The sequence below is a fragment of the Convolutriloba macropyga genome, unplaced genomic scaffold (genome assembly GCF_964194025.1).
Source record: "Convolutriloba macropyga unplaced genomic scaffold, txConMacr16.3 SCAFFOLD_12_1, whole genome shotgun sequence".
Classification (NCBI taxonomy): Eukaryota; Metazoa; Xenacoelomorpha; order Acoela; family Convolutidae; genus Convolutriloba; species Convolutriloba macropyga.
Genome location: NW_027449655.1, coordinates 59,289 through 86,024, shown reverse-complemented (window position 1 = coordinate 86,024; position 26,736 = coordinate 59,289). Strand labels below are relative to the sequence as shown.

General features: G+C 38.9%; 1 protein-coding gene across 1 annotated transcript; it reads left to right on the top strand.

Moving 5' to 3' along the window:
• LOC142355222 (uncharacterized) lies at positions 1-26,423 on the top strand. Its single transcript, XM_075407453.1, has 4 exons — positions 1-34; positions 11,982-12,072; positions 25,579-25,780; positions 26,226-26,423. The coding sequence occupies exons 2-4, from the start codon at positions 12,029-12,031 to the stop codon at positions 26,421-26,423; spliced, it is 444 nt and encodes a 147-aa protein (XP_075263568.1). The 5' UTR covers positions 1-34; positions 11,982-12,028.
• Positions 26,424-26,736: the final 313 nt, after the last annotated feature.

The following is a 26,736-nucleotide window of genomic DNA, read 5'->3' as shown; positions in this document are numbered from 1 at the left end:
ATTACAGCTGGGCACTGTGTTTATTATTTTAAACGTAAGTTTAGTTTTTGTTGATTTTAAAACATTCAGTAGTTCAAAAGGCGAATAATGCAATGTATCAAATTTTTCAGGATAGTTTATCAATAGTTTATCAAATATATATATATATATATATATATATATATATATATATATATACACATATATATATATGTGTGTGTGTGTGTGTGTGTGTGTGTGCCAGTGCGTGTGCATGTGTGGGTCTGTGTTTGTGTGTGTGTGTGGGGTTGTGTGTGTATTTGTGAGAGTGTGTGCATGTGTGTTTTTATGTGTTTTTGGGTTTTTTGTTCGTTTGTTTGTGCGTGTGTGTGTGTGTGTGCGTGTGTGTGTGTGTGTGTGTGCGCGCGTGCGCGTGTGTGTGTGTGTGTGTGTGTGTGTGTGCATGTATATATATATATATATATATATATATGTGTGTGTGTGTGTGTGTGTGCCAGTGCGTGTGCGTGTGCAAGTGTGGGTCTGTGTTTGTGTGTGTGTGTGTGGGGTTGTGTGTGTGTATTTGTGAGAGTGTGTGCATGTGTGTTTTTATGTGTTTGTGTGTTTTTTGTTCGTTTGTTTGTGCGTGTGTGTGTGTGTGTGTGTGTGTGTGTGTGTTTGAGGGTATCTGTATGTGTGTGTGTGTGTTTGCAAGTGATTACTTCTTGTTGTTGACGTCGTTGCTGTTTTGACGTTTGAGGGGATCCTTCTCGAGAGATCATGTACCGTGTACAGCAACGTGTTTATATCTATTTGACTTTTACTCCGAGTGGAGAAATGCTGATAATGTAGACACTAGGAACAAAACCAGTTCAAAGCTTCTAATCCCCCAAATGGTGATAGAATTGAATTTTCTTTGTATGAGTTAATTACTTTGCTTCTTAAAAACATTCAATTTGCAATGACCGAGACACTGAACAGCTCAGAGAGGTTGTCATATAACTTCAAGAATTCGGTTCTACCCCGGGTTGTCCGCCCCAGACGAACATTGAAAACTTACTAAGACTTAGAACGTGCTGTAGAAAAATTTATGAATTTCATTGCGTCACCGCATAAGGCCGTGAAAATTTTTCTACGGTGTTCTACCCCAATTTTTCAAATTGTAATTTCTGAAATTTTACTTCCTGGAAGTCGTATGAAAAATAACGCTTATCTCATTCAAGTTAATATTTTTTCGTTAAATGTTGGTACTGGGTATAACTTTTCACACCTCTGAAAGTTAAAAAATATGGAAGGGCGTTGTTTAAGTCTTTTAAATTTTTTCATTTATTCTTTGTAAAAATTTTGTTCTTCAGGTAAAAGCAAGAGTGAAAAAAAATTATACCTCGTCACATTCAATATTTCAGTCTAAAAAAATGCCATACTTACATTCAGGTGCGATACTTATTTCTTGTGAGATAACTTACAAGAAATAAAAATTTCACCTGCAGTCAAATTAATTTTTTCTTTAATTATCTGAACTGAAAAATAGACTCTGACTGACGCATTTTTAGTCAACGGTTCTGATAAATCCACATCGGGGGTTGATTCTGACTCTTATTTTACTTTTTAAAATTTCCATGAAATCTCACAATTTCCACAAAAATGACATAATAAACAAATTTTTTGGCTTTTAAAAATTTTGTACGATTCTTGCATGAGCATATGTGATTTTATTATGACTAAAAAAGAATCATACAAATCCTATAAGACCTAGTATAATTCCATAATTAACATTACAAAATCTTTCACCATGTAGAAAATTAAAGCAGGTTGTATAATAGATGAAACAGGTAACCAAAACTGCCAAAAATAGTTCACAAATTTCCTTTAGGTGATCTTCAGGCATTATAGACAACTGTCATTATAACAGTTTGAGCATGTTTTTGACCTGTTTGGAAATCATTTGCCCATCTCATTTTTGGTAAAAACTGAATCTTTTTTTTTCATTTTCAAAATCATAAATTTAAGTTATGGTTGTTCTGGGAACTCTTGGTTGAAATCAGTTTTAAGTTCAGTCAATTCTCAGAAAGTTTTTTTACGACCAGGATTGTACGACAAATCAGCATGGTACCCACGCAATTGAGTCTTTGCCCTTTGTTTTTTCCCAGAAAGCCTCACAATCGGGTCTTCAACTTTGCTTCCACATCAACCCACACAATCGGGTTGAATGAAAGAAATGAGCATTGTCCCCACACATTGAATGACAAAAAAATTCGTGCACAGCTATAACTGGCATCTAAGTTTTGAGTGAGCCAAGACTGTAAATTAACTATTGCTCGAATGAGTCTCATAACAGGGGATTTCTGGCTAAACCTCTCATTAAAGTCACCGAGACAGGTTAAGATAACCGATTATAGACTATCGATAAATCAGCTGATTGAATTTTTCTGTTATCGGCAAGCAATGACGTTTCAAAGTTTTTCGAACCATATCTGAGAACCCCCGAAGGATTCAGTCGCGTGTGGTACAAACTGGATACCTAATTTGGCACATTTTGGGCATATTGCTCATATTTCTTTTCGTCAGCATTTGTCAGAGCAAAACGGAGTCTAGATTTGCAGTCAAGCAAGCAGCAAATGTTCTATCCATCACTCAGTCCTGCCGTGATATCATTTCCCCCGACCATGACAGCTTAAAGCGTGATCACCCAGCTTGTCCTGTCTGCCGTTTTGACTGTTAGAAAATTTTCGTTCCTTAATGTATAAGGGAACGCCAATCCGATACTTTAATGCGGCTCTGAATTCATTTGGCTGAAGGCGATGACCCTGACTAGGGATTGGATGCGCAGAAAGCCAGGCAACAGATTAAGGCAACGTTAGCGAAAGCAAACGAGATTTCTCCCAAATTAAAATCTGATTATCATGAAGGTCAGCAAAAGACAGAATTGTCAAGTGCCTCCTGAATCTTGTGTTGTGTATACTGGCTAATTTCTAGATTATACAGTTCTTCCACTGTTTTTTTGAACATTTGGTTATCAGTTATTTTCTCACCGGTTTATTGTTCTACTAAAGCGTCTGACTGTGATACTGATACAAAATACGCCGCTTTCAATTGGTCAACTGCTTGTCTAAGTCAAACGCCAGTTTTGCTTATCGGTAGACAGGCCTGCTTCCAAACGTTTGTCACATATAACGTTGCCAGACATATTCTCAAAAGTTCTTCTCTGAAGACTGTCAAAAACCTGCAAAATAGAAGAGGATTGGTCGGATGGAGTGTTACATTGCAGGGAATATACCATCTTTAGGGCAATAAGACAGCTTCGAAGGACTCCAAGTGCAAAATGTGGGATACACCAGCTTGTCGAGCAGTTTTTGTATATTGCTTACTCTTTTCCTCAAAGATGCAGCAACAAAGCTGGATTGCATATGGCGGCGCCCAAGATCCCAAGTCCTTCATTGCTATTTCTCTTTATCATGATATCTATAGCATTCAAATCAACGGTTGACAAAAGCTCACATTTTTCTATTCTGAGCTCTAAACCGCAGCCTTCAACCAAATTAGTCAACAAATTCAGTGGTGTGCAAAGTTTTTGATGGCTACCAGCAAGGATGCCATCAACCAAATACCAATTTTGCTGTACTAGATTTGTTAATTTTGTTTCAATTTCCTTAATGATTGGCCACAGAGCTAGGGAATACAAAAAGCAGCCCAAAAGGATCCCCTTCTTGTACTCCCGATTGGCTATATAAATATTTGTTGTTAAAATGCAATGACTGTGTTATGAGTAGCAAAATGTTGCAAATGGGTCACAACTAGGTAAGATTTTAGCTACTGCTTCCAAAAATTTGCCTCTTTTCACCAAATTGAAGGAATTTTTGAAACCAATGTGCATAATTCCGGATTTTTTTTACTTTTGTAGTTTTTTAGTTTTGTACTTTTGTACTTTTGTAAAGGAAATTCTTGTTGCTTATACTATACCCTCAGCACTACTTCTGACTGCTACACCAAACTGTTTTGTGTTAAACCGATCAGCAGCTTCTGAATTTGCTTCACGAGCTATGCATTTAGCAAAAAGACGTCGAACGACTTACCCAACAGCGATAGGACGGGCGCAAAATTTCAACGTTTTCAATGCAGTCATTGTTGCACTACATAGCATAGGAGCAACGATTTCAGCAATAAGACCACCGCTGACTGAGTTGTCCAATTGTGTTAAACTAGTTATTGCTCGCTTTGATTGATCGGGGGCACCGAAGTTTACTGCATGCAGCGGATGCTCGGGATACATTTTTGACGGACCAGCTGCAGTAAATTTGGAATGCGACTCAATATGAATGAATACTGATGTCTCGTCAATTTGATATGTGTTATGGTTTGCATCTTGATCAAAATGGTGATCAGGTTGCTTTTTTCCTAGGGTGGAGCTTTTTAAGTTCATTCAACGTTGTAGCATTGTCAAGTACGACGCATTCAGAAGACAAAACTTTCGCTGCCCGCTCAAACTGTCACTGCAGGCAAAGAGATTTTGCGCAGTTTGTTAAAGTGTCTTTTGACTCGTTGCTAGTTTTACTTGACTGCTTCATTGCGGCCGCCTCGTACCATAGCGCAGCATAATCAACTGGTTTCCATCTCACATGTCTGCTCTTCAAATGTTTCTCTTGCTGTTGCTTGTGCTTCTTACCCACACGATCAGACGCGCGTAGAACACTTTTGCTAAATGCAAAGAGTTATTTTCACTTTTTCTAGCATTTGCGCGTGTGAAATTCAAGCATCGATAACGGAAGTTAGTAAATCTGACCATCTCACCTGAAACTTTACAGGAATGAACCTTAGGGTAGGAATGTGCTTGCTGCTGATGGTTTCGAGATCTGGGAGTTCATTTAGATTTATATTTGCTGCAGATAGATGTGCTGAAACCGCGGAATGCACAATCTCGTCTATCCTCGTTGCTAAGTCGCGTGGTACCTATCTCACTTTAGACTGTAGAGGCGTAAAATGCGAGTAGGCCCATTTTGATTTGGAGCACACCATCTGATCGAAGTTCGGTCCCCACTGGTCATATCTAATTTTAGTTTTTCCGAGATGACGTTCAATTAGAGATATCTGATACCGTGTATCTTTTTTGACGGGATAGAAAAGGGCTGTTTTTGGGGGCACCTGAAAGAGGGAAGCGGGGTCAGCAGTTGTTATATTATCCATTTGCTGTGTCAATCATGAAGATAAGTTGCATTGCTTTGCCCCCTGTCTAAGCTCTCTACTGCTGCCTGTCTAAACTGTTTCTCTTGCTGCTGCTTTTGCTTCTTACCTCGACGATCAGACCAGCGTAGAACACATTTGAAAATGCAAAATAGTTTTTTTTCCAATTTTCCAGCATTTGCGCGTGTGAAATGCAAGCATCGATAACGGAAGTTAGTAAATCTGACCATCTCACCTGAAACTTTACAGGAATGAACCTTAGGGTAGGAATGTGCTTGCTGCTGATGGTTTCGTGATCTGGGAGTTCATTTAGATTTATAATTGGTGCAGATAGATTTTCTGAAACCCCGGAATGCACAATCTCGTCTATCCACGTTGCTAAGACGCGTGGTATCTTTCTCACTTTAGACTGTAGAGGCGTAAAATGCGAGTAGGCCCATATTGATTTGGAGCACACCATCTGATCGAAGTACGGTCCCCATTGGTCAAATCTAATTTTAGTTTTTTCGAGATGATGTTCAATAACAGATATCTGATACCGTCTATCTTTTTTGACGGGATAGAATAGGCCTGTTTTTGGGGGCACTTGAAAGAGGGAAGCTGGGTCAGCACTTATTTTATTATTCATTTGCTGAGTCAATCATGAAGATAAGTTGCATTGCTTTGCCCCCTGTCTAAGCTCTCTACTACTGCCTGTCTAAACTGTTTCTTTTGCTGCTACTTGTGCTTCTTACCTCGACGATCAGATCCGCGCAGAACACTTTTGCTCAATGCGAAGATTGTTTTCCAATTTTTTAGCGCTTGCGCGTTTGAAATGCAAGCATCGATAACGGAAGTTAGTAAATCTGACCATCTCACCCGAAACTTTATAGGAATGAACCTTATGGTAGGAAAATGCCTGCTGCTGATGGTTTCATGATCTGGGAGTTCATTTAGATTTATAATTGCTGCAGATAGATTTGCTGAAACCGCGCAATGCACAATCTCGTCTATCCGCGTTGCTAAGACGCGTGGTATCTTTCTCACTTTAGACTGTGAAGGCGTAAAATGCGAGTAGGCCTATATTGATTTGGAGCACACCATCTCATCGAAGTTCGGTCCCCACTGGTCAATTCTAATTTTTTTTTCCGAGATGATGTTCAATAACAGATATCTGATACCGTCTATCTTTTTGACGGTGTAGAAAAGTGTTGTTTTGGGGGGCACTTGAAAGCGGGAAGCGGGGTCAAAAATTATTATAGTATTCATTTGCTGAGTCAATCCTGAAGATAAGTTGCATTGCTTTGCCCCCTGTATAAGCTCTGTAGTATTGTCAGTGTCAGCTAACAAACTCTTGTTGCTGTCTCTTGTTTTCATAACCGTTTTATCTGATTAACCTTGAATGCGCAATTGTCTACCGAGTGTTTTGAAAAACAAGGGCGGGGCTCGTTTTGGTTAGATCTCAACGGTTTGAGGTCCACACAAACTGCTGAAGAACCACTACATAATTGATTTCCTCGCGTACAAAGTGCTTCTGACATGATAACAGCTAAAGATTAAAAAAAAACTCGGGGGATCAATTTAGGGTGCTCAAGACTCAGTGTACGATATAGTTTGTTTCTATTTTCGTCTTTTTTGTTGAAATCGACAGAGCAACTTAAACTCACGTGGATAAAATATCACTTAAAGCAGTCTTATTTGTAGGTACTATGTGTATTAAAATTTTGCATTAACGCTTTATAATTAGTAATGCAACATAACAACCCATCTGATGTAACAACCGTATTTTAGTTCCTATTTGAGACTCATTGACATTCTTGAACCACAAGCTAAGTTTTGGAGCCTAGAGAGATAACCAATCGAAGCTCTCTTATAAGAACAAAATAATTTAAAGGAATTTTTCTTTTTTTTCTATTTCACCACTTGAAAAAATTAGAATACAAAAATTTTGCTCCTCCAAAATTGTATGATTATTGTTTTTAGACTCAATATTAGAAGGCTATGCTTTAAAGTACTAGGTCAATCATTCCGCTAATGCGTTGAACTTTGAGAAACTTGAGGTTTTGAATGGTGAGCTGGCGATTTTTATGAGATAATGTTTCAACGTCTTAAAGTAGCGACTACTGAAAAGTTCATCGCTATAGATTTTTGTTTCATCGCAAGATCATCCAAGAAATAAAAAATAAGCGTTGCGTTGAATAGAACAGTTATGCAAAATGCAGTATTGAAAAACGTGGGATCAATTACAACGCCTAAGGTGACTTTTGTCAGCCAAAATGTTATAATGAATTTTGTTTTTATAGAACTTCAACGTGAAGAATTTTGAGATATTCTTGCGTTGAGAAATGAAAGTCAGTCAAAATGAATCTTTAGATGTGTTTGTGTTTGTGTGTGTGTGTGTGTGTGTGTGTGTGTGTGTATGTGTGTGTGTATGCGTGTGTGTGTGTGTGTGTGTGTGTGTGTGTGTGTTTGTGTGTATGTGTGTGTGTGTATGTGTGTGTGTGTGTGTGTGTGTGTGTGTGTGTGTGTGTGTGTGTGTGTATATATCTGTCGATGTAGTTTTTGTCTGTTCGTGTGTGTCTGTTGGGGATAATAATTGGAAAAAAATTAATAAACTGTTTAAAAGTCGGGCTGTTATTACATTCAATTTAGGGTTAATAAAAGACTGAACAACTTTGTAAAAATTGACAGATTGTTGACAGAGTTCTGCTCAGTTTTATATGAAGAAAAGTAATAAGAATATATTTTTTTTCTGAATTGGGGCTAATCTACACTCCCGAAAAAAAATACAAAACGGTTATTGAAAGCAATTTTAGTAGAGAAATTTGTAAACTTTGAAAAGTATTTATTTATATATTTATATGTATTTTTTATACCAAAACTGTTTTTCACAAAGTGCAGTTGCGACGAAACTCAATCGATTCAAGGCATTGACGCTAATTATTGTCACAGACGTAAAATTAAGAGTCCACCTACGTTTAAAAGCATCAACAATTAATTTTTAAATTTATTGACTATTTACTTTTTTAATAAAGGGTACAAAAATACAATAAATGAGTATAAAGGAACTCTGAATAAATGGATGCACATTTACAAATCATTTTTGTTAATGGGACTTCCTCCATAGCAATAGGAGAAAAGGGTTTGCGCGTTCTATTTGCATGCTTGAAAATAGATGACAGTTGTTTTTTGTGTTTCGAGCCCACCCGGAGCGAGGTTTGGACAAAAAATAATGTAAGATTAGCGATGAATAGCGGTGAAAAAAACGCCAAGCGCCCGCATCTTTTAGCGTTGCATTTGCTGAATTTTTGCGCTTTTTAGCGGTGAATTTTTTTACCGCATTCACCGAATTTCTTACAAACAAGAAACTGCGTTAAACAGGTTCGAACCTCTGACCTCCTACATAGCAACAACCTCTTATTCCACTGCACCATCTGTCACTTATTTTACTGATATATCCTGTAAATTTAAGACAAGCGTTGAATTTAGCGGTAAATTTTTGTAAGATTTAAAATTTTAGCGGTGAATTTTTTTTCACCGCATCTTGGTAGCGCCGATTTTTTTTTCACTGAATTCTGCTGGTAGTTTTCAATGCAATTATTTTTCACCGCTTAAGCGATCTTTATCGGTGAACTTTTTTCAGCGCATAAGCGGCGAATACAAATTTTTCACCGCTTAGAAGTTTTTTTCACCGCAATCGTCGCATTGAGCTCAAATCTAACACTTTTCAAATTCACCGCAAATCTTACATATTTTAGCGATTTTTGGCGGTGACACCTCTACCCAGGCACCAGCCCGCGCCAGAATTTGTTTCTTCGTCGACGGTTCGAGGCCACCAAAGAGTGTTATAACTTGTTGTATTTTCCTTCCTTTGTGTCGAGCATGAGATGGAAAACTTGTAAGGAAGATTGTGTTCTGTGTAAATGCCGCGGTACACACAGGAGCGATCGTTTTATAATGTTTACAAAAGTTCGTTATAATCCCGAAAATGTGAGAAAAATTGATCATGTCTGTTTAGTTTTACACACAAAATAAATTATGAAGAGCTTCGGCACTAAAATCAAGTGAGATCGACCTGAGAGATGATTTCATAGGGAAAATAAAAATGAACTATTTAAATGGGGACTATTGTATTTTTGTTAAGTACCGTTTACAGTTCTTTTACACGTTTTGTCTTAAACAATCATGCTTAATCTACAGCTGATGCAAAACTTTTTCAAATTTTCTGGCTCACTAGGCTCCTAATTTAGACTTCGTCCTCGCTTCTTCGTCTCATTTTCCTTCTTCTCCGATGAATTCAATCAGTGCAATTTCGAATTTTCATCTCATTCTTTTCCGGATCCTTTCAATTATGTTTTCAGCTATTTTTTGGCTCATTTTTGATCATAAATTTCTTTCAGCTATCCGTTACCGTGTTCGGCTCACTTTTTTACGCCTCAATTTTTCACTCTATTTCGAACTATAACTTCCTCTCATAACCCTTTGTGTGGAAAAATTTTGAAATAACACTTTGTTTTTCGGTCTATGAACTTTGAGTGAAAGTTTTAAACAGCTTTGGTTTTTCGGTTCAAAAGATTTTTACATCCCTTTCATATAAAGATTTCGGTATTTACAATCCTTGTATCATTTTAACCTCAGGTACGGCACGGGGATTGAAAAGCTGCATAATGGTCAGCTGTTTTTATTCATTTTTTCATAATTTTTCTTGCACTCCCGTACCGAACCCCCAGAGCCCATCAGGCCTGATGCAGAGATTTTACAGAGGCCAAGTCTTGGCAGAGAGATGCCAAGACTTGGGTAGCGGAGCCAAGACTTGAGACATCTCTGGGCAGAGAGAGGCCAAGACTTGGGTGTTTCTGGGCAGCGCAGACCCCAAGTCTTAGGTTTCTCTGAGCAGAGTTAAGGTTGACATCATGAGGATCCGATATTTTTATTTAATAAGGGCAACTTTTTTATAAAATTGGTGCCAAATTATACGTTTTCTGTCAAAAAAAAACATTTGCAGGTGAAATTCGTGAACTTCACCCCAAGACTTGGGGCCTCTCTGGGCAGAGAAAATCCAAGTCTTGGGTTTCTCTGCCAAGTCTTAGAATCGGTTTCTTCTCTTGACGTTCACTGATATAAAAATATCCCCATGATAGAAGTAAAAACTGCGTATGTGTTTCCAAATAGGACCCATGCTTATGTATTAGGTCTCAACAAAAGATTAGCTGCAAACTGAAGTTCAAAAAAAAAACGTTTGCGGATTAACTGCATCAAATTACCTTGTGGACTTTTTTAAACAATAAACAGTCCTTAAAACTTACACAGCTGATAAATAGATCTTAAAACTTAAGCCAAAAGTTATTAAGAAAGTAACGAAACGAAAAGATTAGTTTAATTCATTCGCGGTTGGTTAAATTAATTCTGTTCTAATTTCTGTAAAAAGTTATTTTTGAAACTTTGTCACCTTCAAGAATTCAGCAAAGATTTTTGTTGCATATCTTCTCCTCTGAGTCTTTGTGTTTTGTGTATCAACGGTTGGGGAATTATAAGCTGAGTTTCATTTGGTTCCTAATATAGAGAGAAGCACATTTTTGAATTTCACAGATTGTTAGGTAACTCAATCTCTCAATGTTGATAATCTATATATTGTAATCTACATATATGTAATGTTCGGTATTGTATTGGTTCTTTTTAGCTATAGCTCTTCATTTCTCTTCAACAGTGAGTATTGAATTTGTATTTTTAAGGACCTCTTTGGCCTTGAAAAGGTGACCATACCTTACCAAGAGCCACGAACATAGTTTAAATAGCATTCATAATCATATTTGGTGCTTTATTTGTACATAAGGGTACTCAAACTTATGTTAAAAGTGCCCATGAACCTAGAAATTGCAGCATTCTAACCCTCTGTCCAGAAAAAATCAAGTCTTGGATCCTTTCTGCCAAGAGAAATCCCAAGTCTTGTCTCTTGCCTGCCAAGAGGTCACCAAGTCTTGGTTGTACTCTGCACAGAGTGACCAAAGACTTGGACCTTCTCTTGGCAGAGAGACCCAAGACTTGGGATTTCTCTGGGCAGAGACCCCCAAGTCTTGATTTTTCTCTGTCAATAGAAACCTCAGAGATCGACTCTGGAGTGTTCTCTTAGCAGCCTTGTATTTGACATGATCAGACTCTGAATCAGGCCTGGGACTTTTTCTGAGTTTTTTCTGAATCAGGCCTGATGGTCTCTGGAGGCTCAGTACGGGTTGGCTTCCATCTTTAAATGATTATTCGATTTTAAAAAGCAAAGAATAGATTTTTTCATCTCGAACCACCTTTTCACCAACATTAACAGCTGTGATACCCTGTTTACATGTAAATGGCAGAAGATTAACGTTTCTGAAAAAAAAACATGCGCAAAAACGTGCGAAGAAAATATTTCTAAAAAATAACAAACTCTGAGTTATGACAAAAAATGAAGCTCCAAAATAATTAGTGGTTACTGGCTCGCACCCTTGCGCCAAAGCTATTCCCTTTTTCGCAATTCCACCCCCCCCCCCCTCGGTTTCCCCCACCAAAAAATGAAGTAAGATTGGATCTTTTCCGTTTGTACCCCAGGTTAGTGGGTGCATATTATTTGCATCCACGAGACGCTCGTGCAATCGTTTTACATAATGATTTAATATGTAATGAGCCGCGCTCTGTAATTGGGGCGTGGATAACGTACTGGAGGGGAGGGGGCACGTTGTCAGCTTTATGTACAAAACAATCTCATTTTCCGATTCATTAAACCATAGCAAGACTCATTGGTATAAAAACCCAATCCAATTTCGAACAATAATTTTGTTAGTTGGTGGAAAGTGAAAAAAGTCACACCTTCAGGCAATTTGCATATTTTTCAGCCTCTCAAATTGAACTGGAAATTGGAGACTTCAGCTCCTGGCCCAAGATGACTCAGATGTACAGAATTGCAGATTTTTTCATAGCTCCAGAGTAAGTTCTTGCAAAGAAAAAATAGGGAAAATGCTTCCCCAGGTTTAGGTGCGCGACCCTAGACCGCTCTGATCAGACCATTTTCCAGACTTTGCCCTCTGATCAGACCATCGTGCGACCATTGTCCAGACCATTTTCCAGACTTTGCCCTCTGATCAGACCGTAGTGCGACCATTGTCCAGACCATCGTGCGACTCAAGCATTTCCCAGACCATGTGATTTGGGTCGCACCACGCCACCGGTGTGCGACCCAAATGGTCTGATCAGAGCGGTCTAGGGTCGCCCACCTAAACCTGGGTCACCATTCATCCAAAAAACTTTTACTAAAAATGGGACAAAATTGCATTGCATTACTTAATTTGAAAAAGATTTTGATATTTCCAGAAATTTCAGACGAACGCTCAAAAAACTGGGGAATAGGTAGAACCACAATTAATGGCAGATTGGTAAATTGAAAGATTAGTAAAATGGAAGATTGGTAAATTAATGAAAGATTGGAAAACAATTTTTGGCGGCGAACAGTTTGAACCCGCGAACAACTTTGTAAAAACGATTTTCCGCAGTGTTCTTTAGGACTAGACTCACTTGAACTTTAGTTCTAAGTTTTTATCAGTTTTGTTCTTTAGTGGGTTTTACTTCTTGGATTTATAATTCAGAGCTGACGATAAATATCTGCGTCTTTTTCATCAGATCTCTGTCGGGAGATTTTATCATAATCCGATCGATTTTATCGTATTTCAATAGATATTACTACAGTTCGATGGTTAGTGGTACAAAACAATATTTGACATAAAGTATGTACAACTAAACTGCTCTAGTTCAGAACAAAAAATTGAGTTCATCTTAATATATTAATTTTCCAAAAAGTTTCCTTGCTTTTCGGGGATATAACATTCTGAACTACCTTGCTAAGATAGATTATAATGCGACCTGGGGCACCAAACAAATGCCTATATGCTAACTAAGAAATGAAAATTTCATCTTAGTTGCTCCAACCAAAAATCCAAAAGAAAAGTTTCAAAAGTTGTATGTTACTGCTAACTTTATTATGGTTTTCAAAGATTACAGAAAACTTCCGATGATCATAGTATGTTTGTTAAGATTCCTTTTGAACAAATAGAAAATTGAATGATTACTGCTGTGTCCATCAATAGTCAATCCATCCAGGAATCATTGCTGTATTCATCAAAGCTCTATCCATCCCGTGTCGAGAAAAAATCAATGAAATATGTAAGATAAGCGGTGAAAAGTTGGTTTTTTCACTGCAAATTTCGTACATAATTTTGCGGTGATATGCGGTGAAATTATGTAAATTCACCGCTAGAGTAAGCGGTGAACTTACAAAAAGTCACCACATTTGACCGCTTACTACAAGTTACCGTCCTTGCATGGATTCGAACTTCTCACCCCCAGCATGTCTGCCACTTCTTCATCCACTGCGCCACTTCTCACTAACATCTAGTATATTTGTTTTGAATTTAAATCAAATTCACTCTCCTTTATGTAAAATATACGCGTTGAGCTTTTGTAAGATAAGCGCTGAAAATACAAATTTTAGCGGTGAAATGTGGTGAATGCGGTGAAATTATGTAAGTTCACCGCTTACTCTAGTGGTGAAATTACATAAATTCACCGCTTAAAAAAAGTTTCAAAAAGATGTATGATTATTTGTGGGTAAATTTTTCTTGCGTCTTTTAATAAATGTATCTTAACTTCGTTGAACAAAAGAAAATTTGAAGTGTTTTCTACGCGTTGAATTTATGTAAGTTCACCACTAAGTTAAGCGGTGAGGTTATGTAATTTCATCACCTTCACCGCTAATCTTACAAAATTTTCCGCATTCACCGCTTATCTTACATAATTTGGCGTTGAATGGCGGTGACACCTCGACCAGTGATCAATTTCATCAGATCTCTATTTACGTTACAGATCAAACGCGTTAGGTCATTATTGGAAGTGTTGCAAAACATAGCAGGTTTCAATGGAGAAAAAATCGAGTGAAAATCTTCTTGAAAACTTTCTATTCCCGCCCGGAGTTTAAAAACAGTTGTGATACCCAATCATATCATCCTTAGTAATTTACTTAGTGCAGTTCATGTTAATACGATGTTTTAATTTAGTTCTCTTATTTTGCCCTTCATAAAGTGTTAATCATTTATTCATTCAATACCTCGTGATCTGTTGTCATTTCCTTCTTGGTTTCCCGCATCGTGATCAGACATGTCTGATCACGCCTTCACGTTTTGTTGTGCATCATTTACGTTCATTTTCCTAACTTTGCAATTCGAATTCAGTTTAACAATTCTCCTTGTAAATCCCGCTCCGCGAGTAAGCAGTAGAAACTCAAGTCAGGATTCCACTCCGCGAATCACGAATTAAGTAATTTTAAGCGTACCCGCACCACAAATAGCTACTCTAAATAAATAGAGTACGACATGGCGCAGTCAGCAACTAAACGAACACCCCTCGGAAACGACCGTTTCTGGGACAAACCTACACCCGATCCTCCGCTTCGCTGGGAGAAATGGAGAGTGCAATATAAATTGGCACTGTTGGCAAAAGAGAATATTATTGTCGATACGCTGCTTGGACCCAAGCCCGAGATGGTGGAACTTCCCCTTGAGCCGATATAGGATAAAACAATAGTTGGTGCTTCCGCTCAATCGGAGAGGGAGAGAGGAACGCTCGCAACGCGCAACAAAAATTGAACTGGCAAAACAAATGCCAACGGCTAGTCGAAGTGGGTATCATGTGTGGCGACAAACCGCGGTCACTGGCGGACCGCTAAACTGTATCTCTACTCTACCTAAGCATCGGGATAGAAGATCGCCGCATTCTCAATTGCAAGAACCCGCACATCCTGATCGATACTCTCACTATGTTAGACTTCTGGAAGATCGTGGAATAGGCATTCATCCGCCCTCGCAACCTAACGTTCGATCGTCATGTCTTTCTGATTACGAAACAGCTTAGGGGAGAAACGGTAGAACACTTCTATGGGAAATTAAAGGAATTAGCGGAGAATTGCGAAATTGAGAACAAGGAAGAAACACTGATACGCGACGTCTTCATCACTAATCTGATGGATCCCGAAATTCAAAAGGATCTTCTTAAACAAACTGTTGAACCGCTTCAGGCATTAGAGCTAGCAATCACTATGGAACTCGGGATGCGAAACCAACATCAAATTCAGCAACACAACAGGATTGTTGTTCCAGCAAACGTCAACGCGGTTCAATTCGCCAATAATTCTCGAACCCCGTATTGGCAAAATACGAATAATGCCTCGAGACAAACTGGTCGACACTCTACTGCTCAAATTGCGGAGGAATTTGGTTCCCAAATCACCGTGAAAAATGCATGGCAAAAGGCAAAACTTGTAACAATTGTGGACTTCTAAATCATTTTGCGAAAGAACGTGAATACAAAGCCACAAGATTCAAAGAAAAAGATGGTGAGCGTCGAGGAAGAAGAACCGCATCCTGAGGACTCAGTGAACTTCCTACAACCAACCAAGCTCTATGAATCTGATTACAGTAGTGGAGACGATAATACGGTCCCGGTGATCGAAAACGCGGTAGAGAAAATAGAACCTCTCAGCATGCCTGTCAAGATTGGCAATATTATCACTACACTACTCGTGGACTCTGGGAGCGCATGCAGCATTCTCAGCCGTTCACTCGCATCATAAGTGGTACAAAGGAGTCCTCGCCCATTCTCGATCAACGAAACGGTGTCTCCACAACTTCGGACATTCTCGAATGAACAAATTCAGGTCGAGGGAAAGATACAATCACCAATAACGAGCAAGGGTTGGACTTGTGATGCAGCGATATTCACAGTTGTAGCTGACCGACTAAAGTCCCTAATTGGCCATCACTTGTTTGACAAACTTGTATAAGTAGTGACTCAATCTACATCTCAAAAAGGTAATCGGGTCAACAACATTTCATCTTCAGAATTCAAAGAACAAATCGCAAAAACTTTTCCTGAATTGATTTCGCGTATAGGAAGTTAAAAAAAATCATGTGGCAAGATCTAAATTTCACAAAGATTTCTAACCTAGACATCAAAAAAGGTAGACGTATTCCATTTAAATTAAAAGAGAAAGTTAATATTGAACTTAGAAAACTGCTAGACGAAAAACATTTTATAAAACTTTCAAGCTGTCCTGATAAATATTTCATATCACCAATAGTGGTCACTGTAAAGAAAGATCAAACGATAAAGCTTGCACTGGATTCAAAAGTATTAAATAAAACCATTCACAAGAACAAACATCAGATGCCAAAATTTGATACGTTAATCGAATCCATATCTCAACAAATAAGTGCTCCCGCGTCGCAAAACACAACGTATTTCTCTACGATTGATTTGAAATACGCATACAGTCAATTAAATTTCGACACTAACACGGCTAATCTTTGTAGCTTTATCGTCATTAGTGGTGACATGACCGGCACTTACAGATATCAAACAGGATTGTACGGGCTCACAGATATGCCAGCAGAATTCCAAAAAGCTATGGACTACACCCTAATTGCTCTGAAAAATACATATTGTTCTTAGACGATTTTCTGATCGTTAGTAAAGGATCTCTGGAAGAACATAAAAGTTATGTAATGAATTGTCTTAAACGTTTAGATGATTAAAATCCTAGCATAAATCTTGCAAAATGCCATTTTGGAAAGCTAGAATTTCATTGGCTAGGATACCATATCTCGCAATCGGGTATCTTGCCACTAGAAAGCAAAACAGCAGTGATATTATCACTCCAAGCCCCAAAAACCCTAAAAAACTCCGCTCATTTTTGGGGTCGGTTCATTACATTGGGAAATTCATTCCTAATCTCGCTCAAATTAGTCATCCTCTACATCCTTTAATGAAAAAGTCATCAAAATTTATCTGGACAGCGGAACATGAGAACTGCTTCAATGAAATAAAAAATCGCATAGCGAACGCAACCGCAAACAGCCACTATAACCCGCAACTCAAAACACGCGTGAAATGTGATGCATCACGCTCGGGTCTCGGAGCAGCTCTTGAACAATTAACAGTGGATGGGTGGAAACCAATTGCATTTGCGTCTCGGTTTTTAAATTTTTGCCAAGAACGTTATAGCGTAATTGGACTTGAACTTCTGGGCGTAGTTTGGTCAATCGAATTTTTCAAAAAATATTTGTACGGGAAAACTTTTACAGTGATTACGGATCGTCGTGCTCTTCTATCAACGATGAAAGAAAATAGATCGAACAAATCTTATAACAGCAGATTGATTCGATATTGAACATCTTCCCGGGGCGAAAATGGGTTTGGTCGACTACATTTCTAGACACCCGTCTCAAAAAGCTAAAAGGTCTCAGCATATGATGAGGAATTCATTGTAGCAAAGTTAAAGTAAAATTCTACATCTATCAATGCACTAGAATTAAATAACACAAAATCCGTATCCCATTTACACCAGTTGTTAAAAGCACATAATCTCCCATTACAAATCACACCTAAAATTGAGACACACAATCCCGCATTACAGATCACACCTAAAATTGAGGCTCATAATAAGGCAATAAACTTATTTAGCACACATGCGGCACGAGTATGCAAACTTGTTTATTATAATTCCCCTGCTCAGCGAAAGCTAGCCTCAAATTCTACTGATAATTTAAACAATTTAAAATATGTAGGTTCCGCGTCGCAAAATCCATTTTACACTTCTCTCGCCAAGCAAAATACAAGCAAGAGTAAACAATTACTCAAAATTCGGAATGAATTAGCTCTCGCGCCGCGCGAGCCTCAGATTATTCAATCTAAAATCCCGCCAATTAGGAGACATTCCTTAAATATCTGTAAAAGTCACCACCCAAAAATAAAATTAGTGCTTTTGGAATCTAGTCATTCTATAATTCAGTCGTGTACTTTCAATTAATCAAATTCAATTTCACCTAAATCATCGTCAGAAATAAATTATATAAACAAAAACAATAAAATAATGCCTTCTAAAAAGCGTATCACTCGCGTTCGCTTTAACGACGCATCTCGCACGGCGAACCAACCATCATCGAGCCAAAATGCAACTCGCCCCACAAGTCAGCGATCTAATTCGCCCAACAATTCCCGCGCCGCAAATCAACGTAATGAACCTTCAAACGATACCCTTGCAGCAAGTTCCCCAACTATAACAACACCGACATCTCCGACTCACTCGTCTAATACAATTACCCCTCTCACACCCAGCCCACATGTTCCAACATTGGAATACATCGTATCAAAGATCTTTAACAAATCATTGATTGCATCACTGACCAGCAAGGATGCAGTATTGAAAGAGGTCCGGGATTTCATCCTGACAAACAACGAGAGCCGCCTCAAAGCCCTAAACCCTTACATACACTCCTATTGGATGGATCTCCATATACGTTCTGGGTGTGTATGTATTGACGAAAAGGTCGCCATACCGAACGTTCTGCGAGAGGCAATGGTCGACGACATACACTCCAGCCATCCGGGTACATGGGGTATGATATGTATGGCCACGCATTGCTGGTGGCCATACATAAACCGCGAGCTCATTGTTAAAGCTACCGAGTGCAAGCCCTGCATGGTGATTGTTAAGAACCTTAAATCAGGCTAAGCAATTTAATCCCCACATACCGTGTGTTGAACCAAATCAAGAATATCAAATTGATTTTGGAGGTCCAATTGTTGATAAAAAGGGTAACGAAGTTTACTTTCTAGCAGCAGTTGACCCTTTTTCTAAATATCTTATTGCATGTTTTTATGACAAAGCTAGCGCACCGAACGTCCTAAAGTTTTTGGACATGTATGTTGAAAATCACGGGATTCCACGCTCTATTCGTCTAGATCAAGCAAAGTGTCTAGTTGGCAATCAAGTAAAGACCTGTTGCAAAAAAAATAATATCGATATAATTGAAGCTCCAGTGAACGATCATCGTGCTATTGGACTAGTAGAAAGACTTATCCAAACAATTAAGAATAGACTCGCATGTATTAAAGAGGAAAAAATGTCTATTAACGCCTTTCAAGTAAAGCACGCATTAAAGATAATAATACACCAATTGCGAATATTTAAAAAAAGAACAACAAAGATCTCGCCTTTCGAAGCACAATTTGGAAAAAAACCTAATACCCCGCTAAGCGTGATATCGACAAAGCCTAAATTGTCAAATCTCACATATGAAAACATGGTAAACCACTATTGAGATGAAGACACAGTGATGCCGGAAGAAATTCTTACAGACGACAAGTGGTTGAATGGGTACCGCAGTGACATCGAAGTTGAAGTTGGGATGTCACGGGCAACGCACGAGGCCAGGGAACGAGAAAAGGCGAGCACGAACGGCGAGTCACGCTTTTTACGAACCAAGGCATTTCGTCCGATTACCCTCAAGGAACGTGCAGTAGAGCTTAACCTAGCCCGGAAAATTCATGGGAAGAGAAGATCAAAAAAAGAATTTGGAGGGGCTTCATGAAGTACTCGCGCCGGGCTCACATATTCTGAAGGCTAGCCCGACCACTTCAACGATTAAGCAACCTGGCAAACCCGTAGTCACGGTACGCAATAGTGACATTGCAAAATTTGGTACACAACTGGAGCGGCAAACTCCATTAAAAGCGTATACGGACCGCAGGGGACCACTATCGAGCAAAAAATTAGTAGAGGAACTCATTCAAAGCCACGTGAAAGAGTTCACAAGAAAACAAAAAGGGGACAAAAAGATGAAGCACCGAAAACGTGATCCGGGCAGCGGGGTATCTTCATCAAAATCCAATATCTCACGCGCGATGCGAGGACGAATCCCCAAATTTCCCAACTTTCTCGCTATCCGAAATCAACAACCAGACGCCGGCACAGTTTCGCATAGCGAGAAACCAACAACTTCTTCCACGAATACGCCTACCGCAATGACTCAAACAAAGAGCTCGTCGGATCGCAATAGGCGAAGTCCCTCTTATTACGGATTTGAAAGCCCATCTCCAGACTCCACAATCTTGCCACCACCAAAACGACTTCGACGAGCGGGTGACGTGAAGAATTTCCAGCCTCCACCCGAGTCTATTGTAGAGTCGGTTCAACACATCGCGGAAAGTCAGCCTGAAGAGACCAACATTTCGCCACAAATTGGAGACGTTTCACCATCCGCCTCGCGAAACCCTCCTCTACTAGAAATGGACACCTCAACGCTAGTTCAGTCAATGACGGCGTCTGAGACAGAAGGAAGTAATTCGGACGAAAGAGAAGGGGACAATTAAAATGAGTTTATTTAAAACTGTGACAATTAAACATTTCATAATTTAATAGTATTTATTTTCAGCTATGATAACCAGTAAATATATTGTTAAAATTTATTTACCCGGGGACCAAGTAATTTTCTGTAAATATTGTTATTAATTTATACATTCGAAAATTGTTATAGTCACATTTTTCTTTGTCAAGGTCAGGGGTATGTGATACCCAAAGATATCATCCTTAGTAATTTACTTAGTGCAGTTCATGTTAATACGATGTTTTAATTTAGTTCTCTTATTTTGCCCTTCATAGAGTGTTAATCATTTTTTCATTCAATACCTCGTGATCTGTTGTCATTTCCTTCTTGGTTTCCTGCTTCGTGATCAGACATGTCGGATCACGCCTTCACGTTTTGTTGTGCAACATTTAATTTCATTCTCCTAACTTTGCAGGATTCTCAAGTCAGGATTCCGCTCCGCGAATCACGAATTAGGTAATTTTAAGCGTACCCTCACCACAAATAGCTACTCTAAATAAAGAGGGTACGACAACAGGATAACTCAGTGATGAATCATTAAAATTTCTTTATGTAATTTACTATTCCAAGAATTTTTATCATTGGGGGGGGGGGGTGCGGATTATTTGGGTGTGTGTGTGTGTGTGGGGGGGGGGGGGGGGCTGAGGATGAAGAAGAGTGGACTGGAGAAAGGGATGTGATGGACTGGAAAATTGATATATGTTTATAGAAGTACTAGCAAACTAATATCGGTGTCGTACTCTATCTCTTTAGATATAAATTATTCAATCTAAAATCCCGCCAATTAGGAGACATTCCTTAAATATCTGTAAAAGTCACCACCCAAAAATAAAATCAGTGCTTTTGGAATCTAGTCATTCTATAATTCAGTCGTGTACTTTCAATTAATCAAATTCAATTTCACCTAAATCATCGTCAGAAATAAATTATATAAACAAAAACAATAAAATAATGCCTTCTAAAAAGCGTATCACTCGCGTTCGCTTTAACGACGCATCTCGCACGGCGAAACAACCATCATCGAGCCAAAATGCAACTCGCCCCACAAGTCAGCGATCTAATTCGCCCAACAATTCCCGCGCCGCAAATCAACGTAATGAACCTTCAAACGATACCCTTGCAGCAAGTTCCCCAACTATAACAACACCGACATCTCCGACTCACTCGTCTAATGCAATTACCCCTCTCACACCCAGCCCACATGTTCCAACATTGGAATACATCGTATCAAAGATCTTTAACAAATCATTGATTGCATCACTGACCAGCAAGGATGCAGTATTGAAAGAGGTCCGGGATTTCATCCTGACAAACAACGAGAGCCGCCTCAAAGCCCTAAACCCTTACATACACTCCTATTGGATGGATCTCCATATACGTTCTGGGTGTGTATGTATTGACGAAAAGGTCGCCATACCGAACGTTCTGCGAGAGCCAATGGTCGACGACATACACTCCAGCCATCCGGGTACATGGGGTATGATATGTATGGCCACGCATTGCTGGTGGCCATACATAAACCGCGAGCTCATTGTTAAAGCTACCGAGTGCAAGCCCTGCATGGTGATTGTTAAGAACCTTAAATCAGGCTAAGCAATTTAATCCCCACATACCGTGTGTTGAACCAAATCAAGAATATCAAATTGATTTTGGAGGTCCAATTGTTGATAAAAAGGGTAACGAAGTTTACTTTCTAGCAGCAGTTGACCCTTTTTCTAAATACCTTATTGCATGTTTTTATGACAAAGCTAGCGCACCGAACGTCCTAAAGTTTTTGGACATGTATGTTGAAAATCACAGGATTCCACGCTCTATTCGTCTAGATCAAGCAAAGTGTCTAGTTGGCAATCAAGTAGAGACCTGTTGCAAAAAAATAATATCGATATAATTGAAGCTCCAGTGAACGATCATCGTGCTATTGGACTAGTAGAAAGACTTATCCAAACAATTAAGAATAGACTCGCATGTATTAAAGAGGAAAAATTGTCTATTAACGCCTTTCAAGTAAAGCACGCATTAAAGATAATAATACACCAATTGCGAATATTTAAAAAAAGAACAACAAAGATCTCGCCTTTCGAAGCACAATTTGGAAAAAAACCTAATACCCCGCTAAGCGTGATATCGACAAAGCCTAAATTGTCAAATCTCACATATGAAAACATGGTAAACAACTATTGAGATGAAGACACAGTGATGCCGGAAGAAATTCTTACAGACGACAAGTGGTTGAATGGGTACCGCAGTGACATCGAAGTTGAAGTTGGGATGTCACGGGCAACGCACGAGGCCAGGGAACGAGAAAAGGCGAGCACGGACGGCGAGTCACGCTTTTTACGAACCAAGGCATTTCGTCCAATTACCCTCAAGGAACGTGCAGTTGAGCTTAACCTAGCCCGGAAAATTCATGGGAAGAGAAGATCAAAAAAAGAATTTGGAGGGGCTTCATGAAGTACTCGCGCCGGGCTCACATATTCTGAAGGCTAGCCCGACCACTTCAACGATTAAGCAACCTGGCAAACCCGTAGTCACGGTACGCAATAGTGACATTGCGAAATTTGGTACACAACTGGAGCGGCAAACTCCATTAAAAGCGTATACGGACCGCAGGGGACCACGATCGAGCGAAAAATTAGTAGAGGAACTCATTCAAAGCCACGTGAAAGAGTTCACAAGAAAACAAAACGGGGACAAAAAGATGAAGCACCGAAAACGTGATCCGGGCAGCGGGGTATCTTCATCAAAATCCAATATCTCACGCGCGATGCGAGGACGAATCCCCAAATTTACCAACTTTCTCGCTATCCGAAATCAACAACCAGACGCCGGCACAGTTTCGCATAGCGAGAAACCAACAACTTCTTCCACGAATACGCCTACCGCAATGACTCAAACAAAGAGCTCGTCGGATCGCAATAGGCGAAGTCCCTCTTATTACGGATTTGAAAGCCCATCTCCAGACTCCACAATCTTGCCACCACCAAAACGACTTCGACGAGCGGGTGACGTGAAGAATTTCCAGCCTCCACCCGAGTCTATTGTAGAGTCGGTTCAACACATCGCGGAAAGTCAGCCTGAAGAGACCAACATTTCGCCACAAATTGGAGACGTTTCACCATCCGCCTCGCGAAACCCTCCTCTACTAGAAATGGACACCTCAACGCTAGTTCAGTCAATGACGGCGTCTGAGACAGAAGGAAGTAATTCGGACGAAAGAGAATGGGACAATTAAAATGAGTTTATTTAAAACTGTGACAATTAAACATTTCATAATTTAATAGTATTTATTTTCAGCTATGATAACCAGTAAATATATTGTTAAAATTTATTTACCCGGGGACCAAGTAAATTTTTGTAAATATTGTTATTAATTTATACATTCGAAAATTGTTATAGTCACATTTTTCTTTGTCAAGGTCAGGGGTATGTGATACCCAAAGATATCATCCTTAGTAATTTACTTAGTGCAGTTCATGTTAATACGATGTTTTAATTTAGTTCTCTTATTTTGCCCTTCATAGAGTGTTAATCATTTTTTCATTCAATACCTCGTGATCTGTTGTCATTTCCTTCTTGGTTTCCTGCTTCGTGATCCGACATGTCTGATCACGATGCGGGAAACCAAGAAGGAAATGAAAACAGACCACGAGGTATTCAATGAATAAATGATTAACACTTTATGATGGGCAAAATAAGAGAACCAAATTAAAACATCGTATTAACATGACCTGCACTAAGTAAATTACTAAGCATGATATCCTAGGATATCACATACCCCTAACATTGACAAAGAAAATTGTGACTATAACAATTTTCGAATGAAAAAATTAATAACGATATTTACAAATTATTACTTGGTCCCCGGTTAAATAAATGATAACAATATATTTACTGGTTACTATAGCTAAAAATAAATAATATTAAATTATGAAAAGTTTAATTGTCACAGTTTTAAATAAGCTCAGTTTTAATTGTCCCATTCTTTTTCGTCAAACTCACGAGGGGGGGGGGGGGGGTGGGTGGGGGGGCTGTGGTGGGGTGTATGGGTGGGTGTTTCGAGTGTTCTTCGACTTCGTCAGTTGGGATCTTCGCCAGTGGGACTCTTTCGACACTTTTTTCGACCTAATTCATGCTTCTTGTTTATTGTAGATCAATAGGTAATAAATCATTCTTTGTAGAGATCAACACGTTAGTTAATCTTTCTTCGCAGAGACTGGCACGTGAATAAATCATTCTTCGCAGAGACCGGCACGTGAAGAAATCATTCTTCGCAGAGACCAACACGTGAATAAATAATTCTTCGCAGAGACCGGCACGTTAATAAATCATTCTTTGCAGACAAAACACATTGAAAATCCGTCTACGCATCAATTAAACAGTCTGCCATTCTGCTACACAGAAGGATTGTCTCATTAACACTTCATTGACAATGATTCTGGACTGGGAACAATTGATTCGTGCTGATTCAGTGCTGAAAGGCTCTGTGGGCAAGGTCCGGGCGGCTTGCACACGATAAATGAATCTTTCTATTCTAAGTTTCTTCTATATTGATGGAACCGTGGAAAAATTTTCAATACTGCTAATACACTCGAGTTCTGCCATTCTATAGAAACATGCTGTAATTTAAAAAAGAAAAAACAAGTCATGACCCACAACATTTTTCTAAAAACAAATACAGTTTTCAATCAGACTTAGGCAGAGATATTAGCCCTTGTTTGATCCTCTTGATCAAAAATTAAAATGGTTAACCATGGTCAAAGGTTTGTTGATATAATAATGCAAGAACTTCGGTGAATGAAGACAAAAAACTGTTTCTTAAAAAGCATGCATATCTTAACAAAAAAAATTTTAGCATCCATCTGATAATTAATAATAACAATCTTAACTCTGCTATGATTGGATCGCGCTAACTGAGACAAGAAAGGTTAATTTTGAATTTTTGATAAAGTGAAGTTAAGTGCAACTACAAGTATTTTTGTATAAGCAGTATCGAGTAATTGTAAAATAGGAATTCAGATTATTCGTTCTTGGCGCTCAGATGGGCGCCCAACGATGGCGCGAAATGGTCGTGGTCTCAATTCCTACATTAACAAATGCTATCAGAAACAGCAATAAGCAAATTTGTGATAAACTTAGCGTAGACGACATAATCCGGGCTCTGATTTGAAGGTAGTTGGTAAAAGTTATTTGTCTTTTTCAAACTAATAACGTATACCTTTAGATTCATAATGGACGAGGAACCCAAAAATGATATAGCCCTGGTTCAAACATTCAAGAAGATCCAAAACTTCAGAAGATTTGCTATTCCTCTCTGCACTCAGCGTACTGCGCCTAATCAGTTGCTAAGAACGTATTTGGGCACGTGTGGCATGGGTTCCATCACCAAAAACAGAAGTGACGTCACGTTTCCTGAGTTCCTACAGGTACGAAAATTGAGCGAAAGGTAATTTAATTGCTAGAATTCTTTTTTTAGATGCTAAAGGTTGGTTGATCTGGGTAACTAAATATCCTTTCCCCATCAGATACCGGTTGATCAAATTCTTTTCCTACAAAATGTTGTTCACTACTTTTCTTATTAGATCACGTTTTTTTGATGAGCAATATTGGTCAACCACGGTTTAATTTTCACACAACATGGTCTTCTCACGAGCTCACACATCAGTTACGGAACTGGATAGCTGTTTATTGCCCACTACTCGATAAAAAAAACAGATTAAGATATTTGAAAAATGCAGAAAAATGTCCTTTCTGAACAAGAATTTTTCGAAAATAAAAAAAGCTTCACGGTTTTTGAACATTCCCCCCATCCCAATTGATGCCCAAACTGGGCATCAAGTATTCAAATATCTAATAGCATTTTATTTGCAGGAGGTATTACTCCACGAGACATACTTTGAGGGGGTGACTCCTTTCGCTTTATTGGAATGTGCCAGGGATAGAGTTTGCACCCATCCAGTCATCGATGGTGGCAGCATTTGTTTCATGGATGAAGGAATCTCTCATTTTCCAGCTCAATTGTTAAATGACGAAGCTATGAAGCATAGCCCAGCATTTAAAATTTGGTGAGAATCCCGGACTTGAGTCCCAGAGCATTTGAGCGCTGAACCAGCACATTTGAAGAGTAGAAACTTAATTAAGCTCTGAATATTTTAAGTTCCATTATGTGCAGTTTTTCTTCATTCTGATTCCGTTGAGGTCATAGAGTGTGCCCAGACTTATCCTGTGAAGTGTGAAAATTACTCATACCCCAAAATTAGGTCTGAGCAGAATAGTGTCATAGAATTGCAGCTTTTAACTGGTAATAACTATAGTAGTGTACACACTATTTATAAATAATCTTGTCTGTAAGCAATTACCACAAAGCTCATTTAGCTTAGTG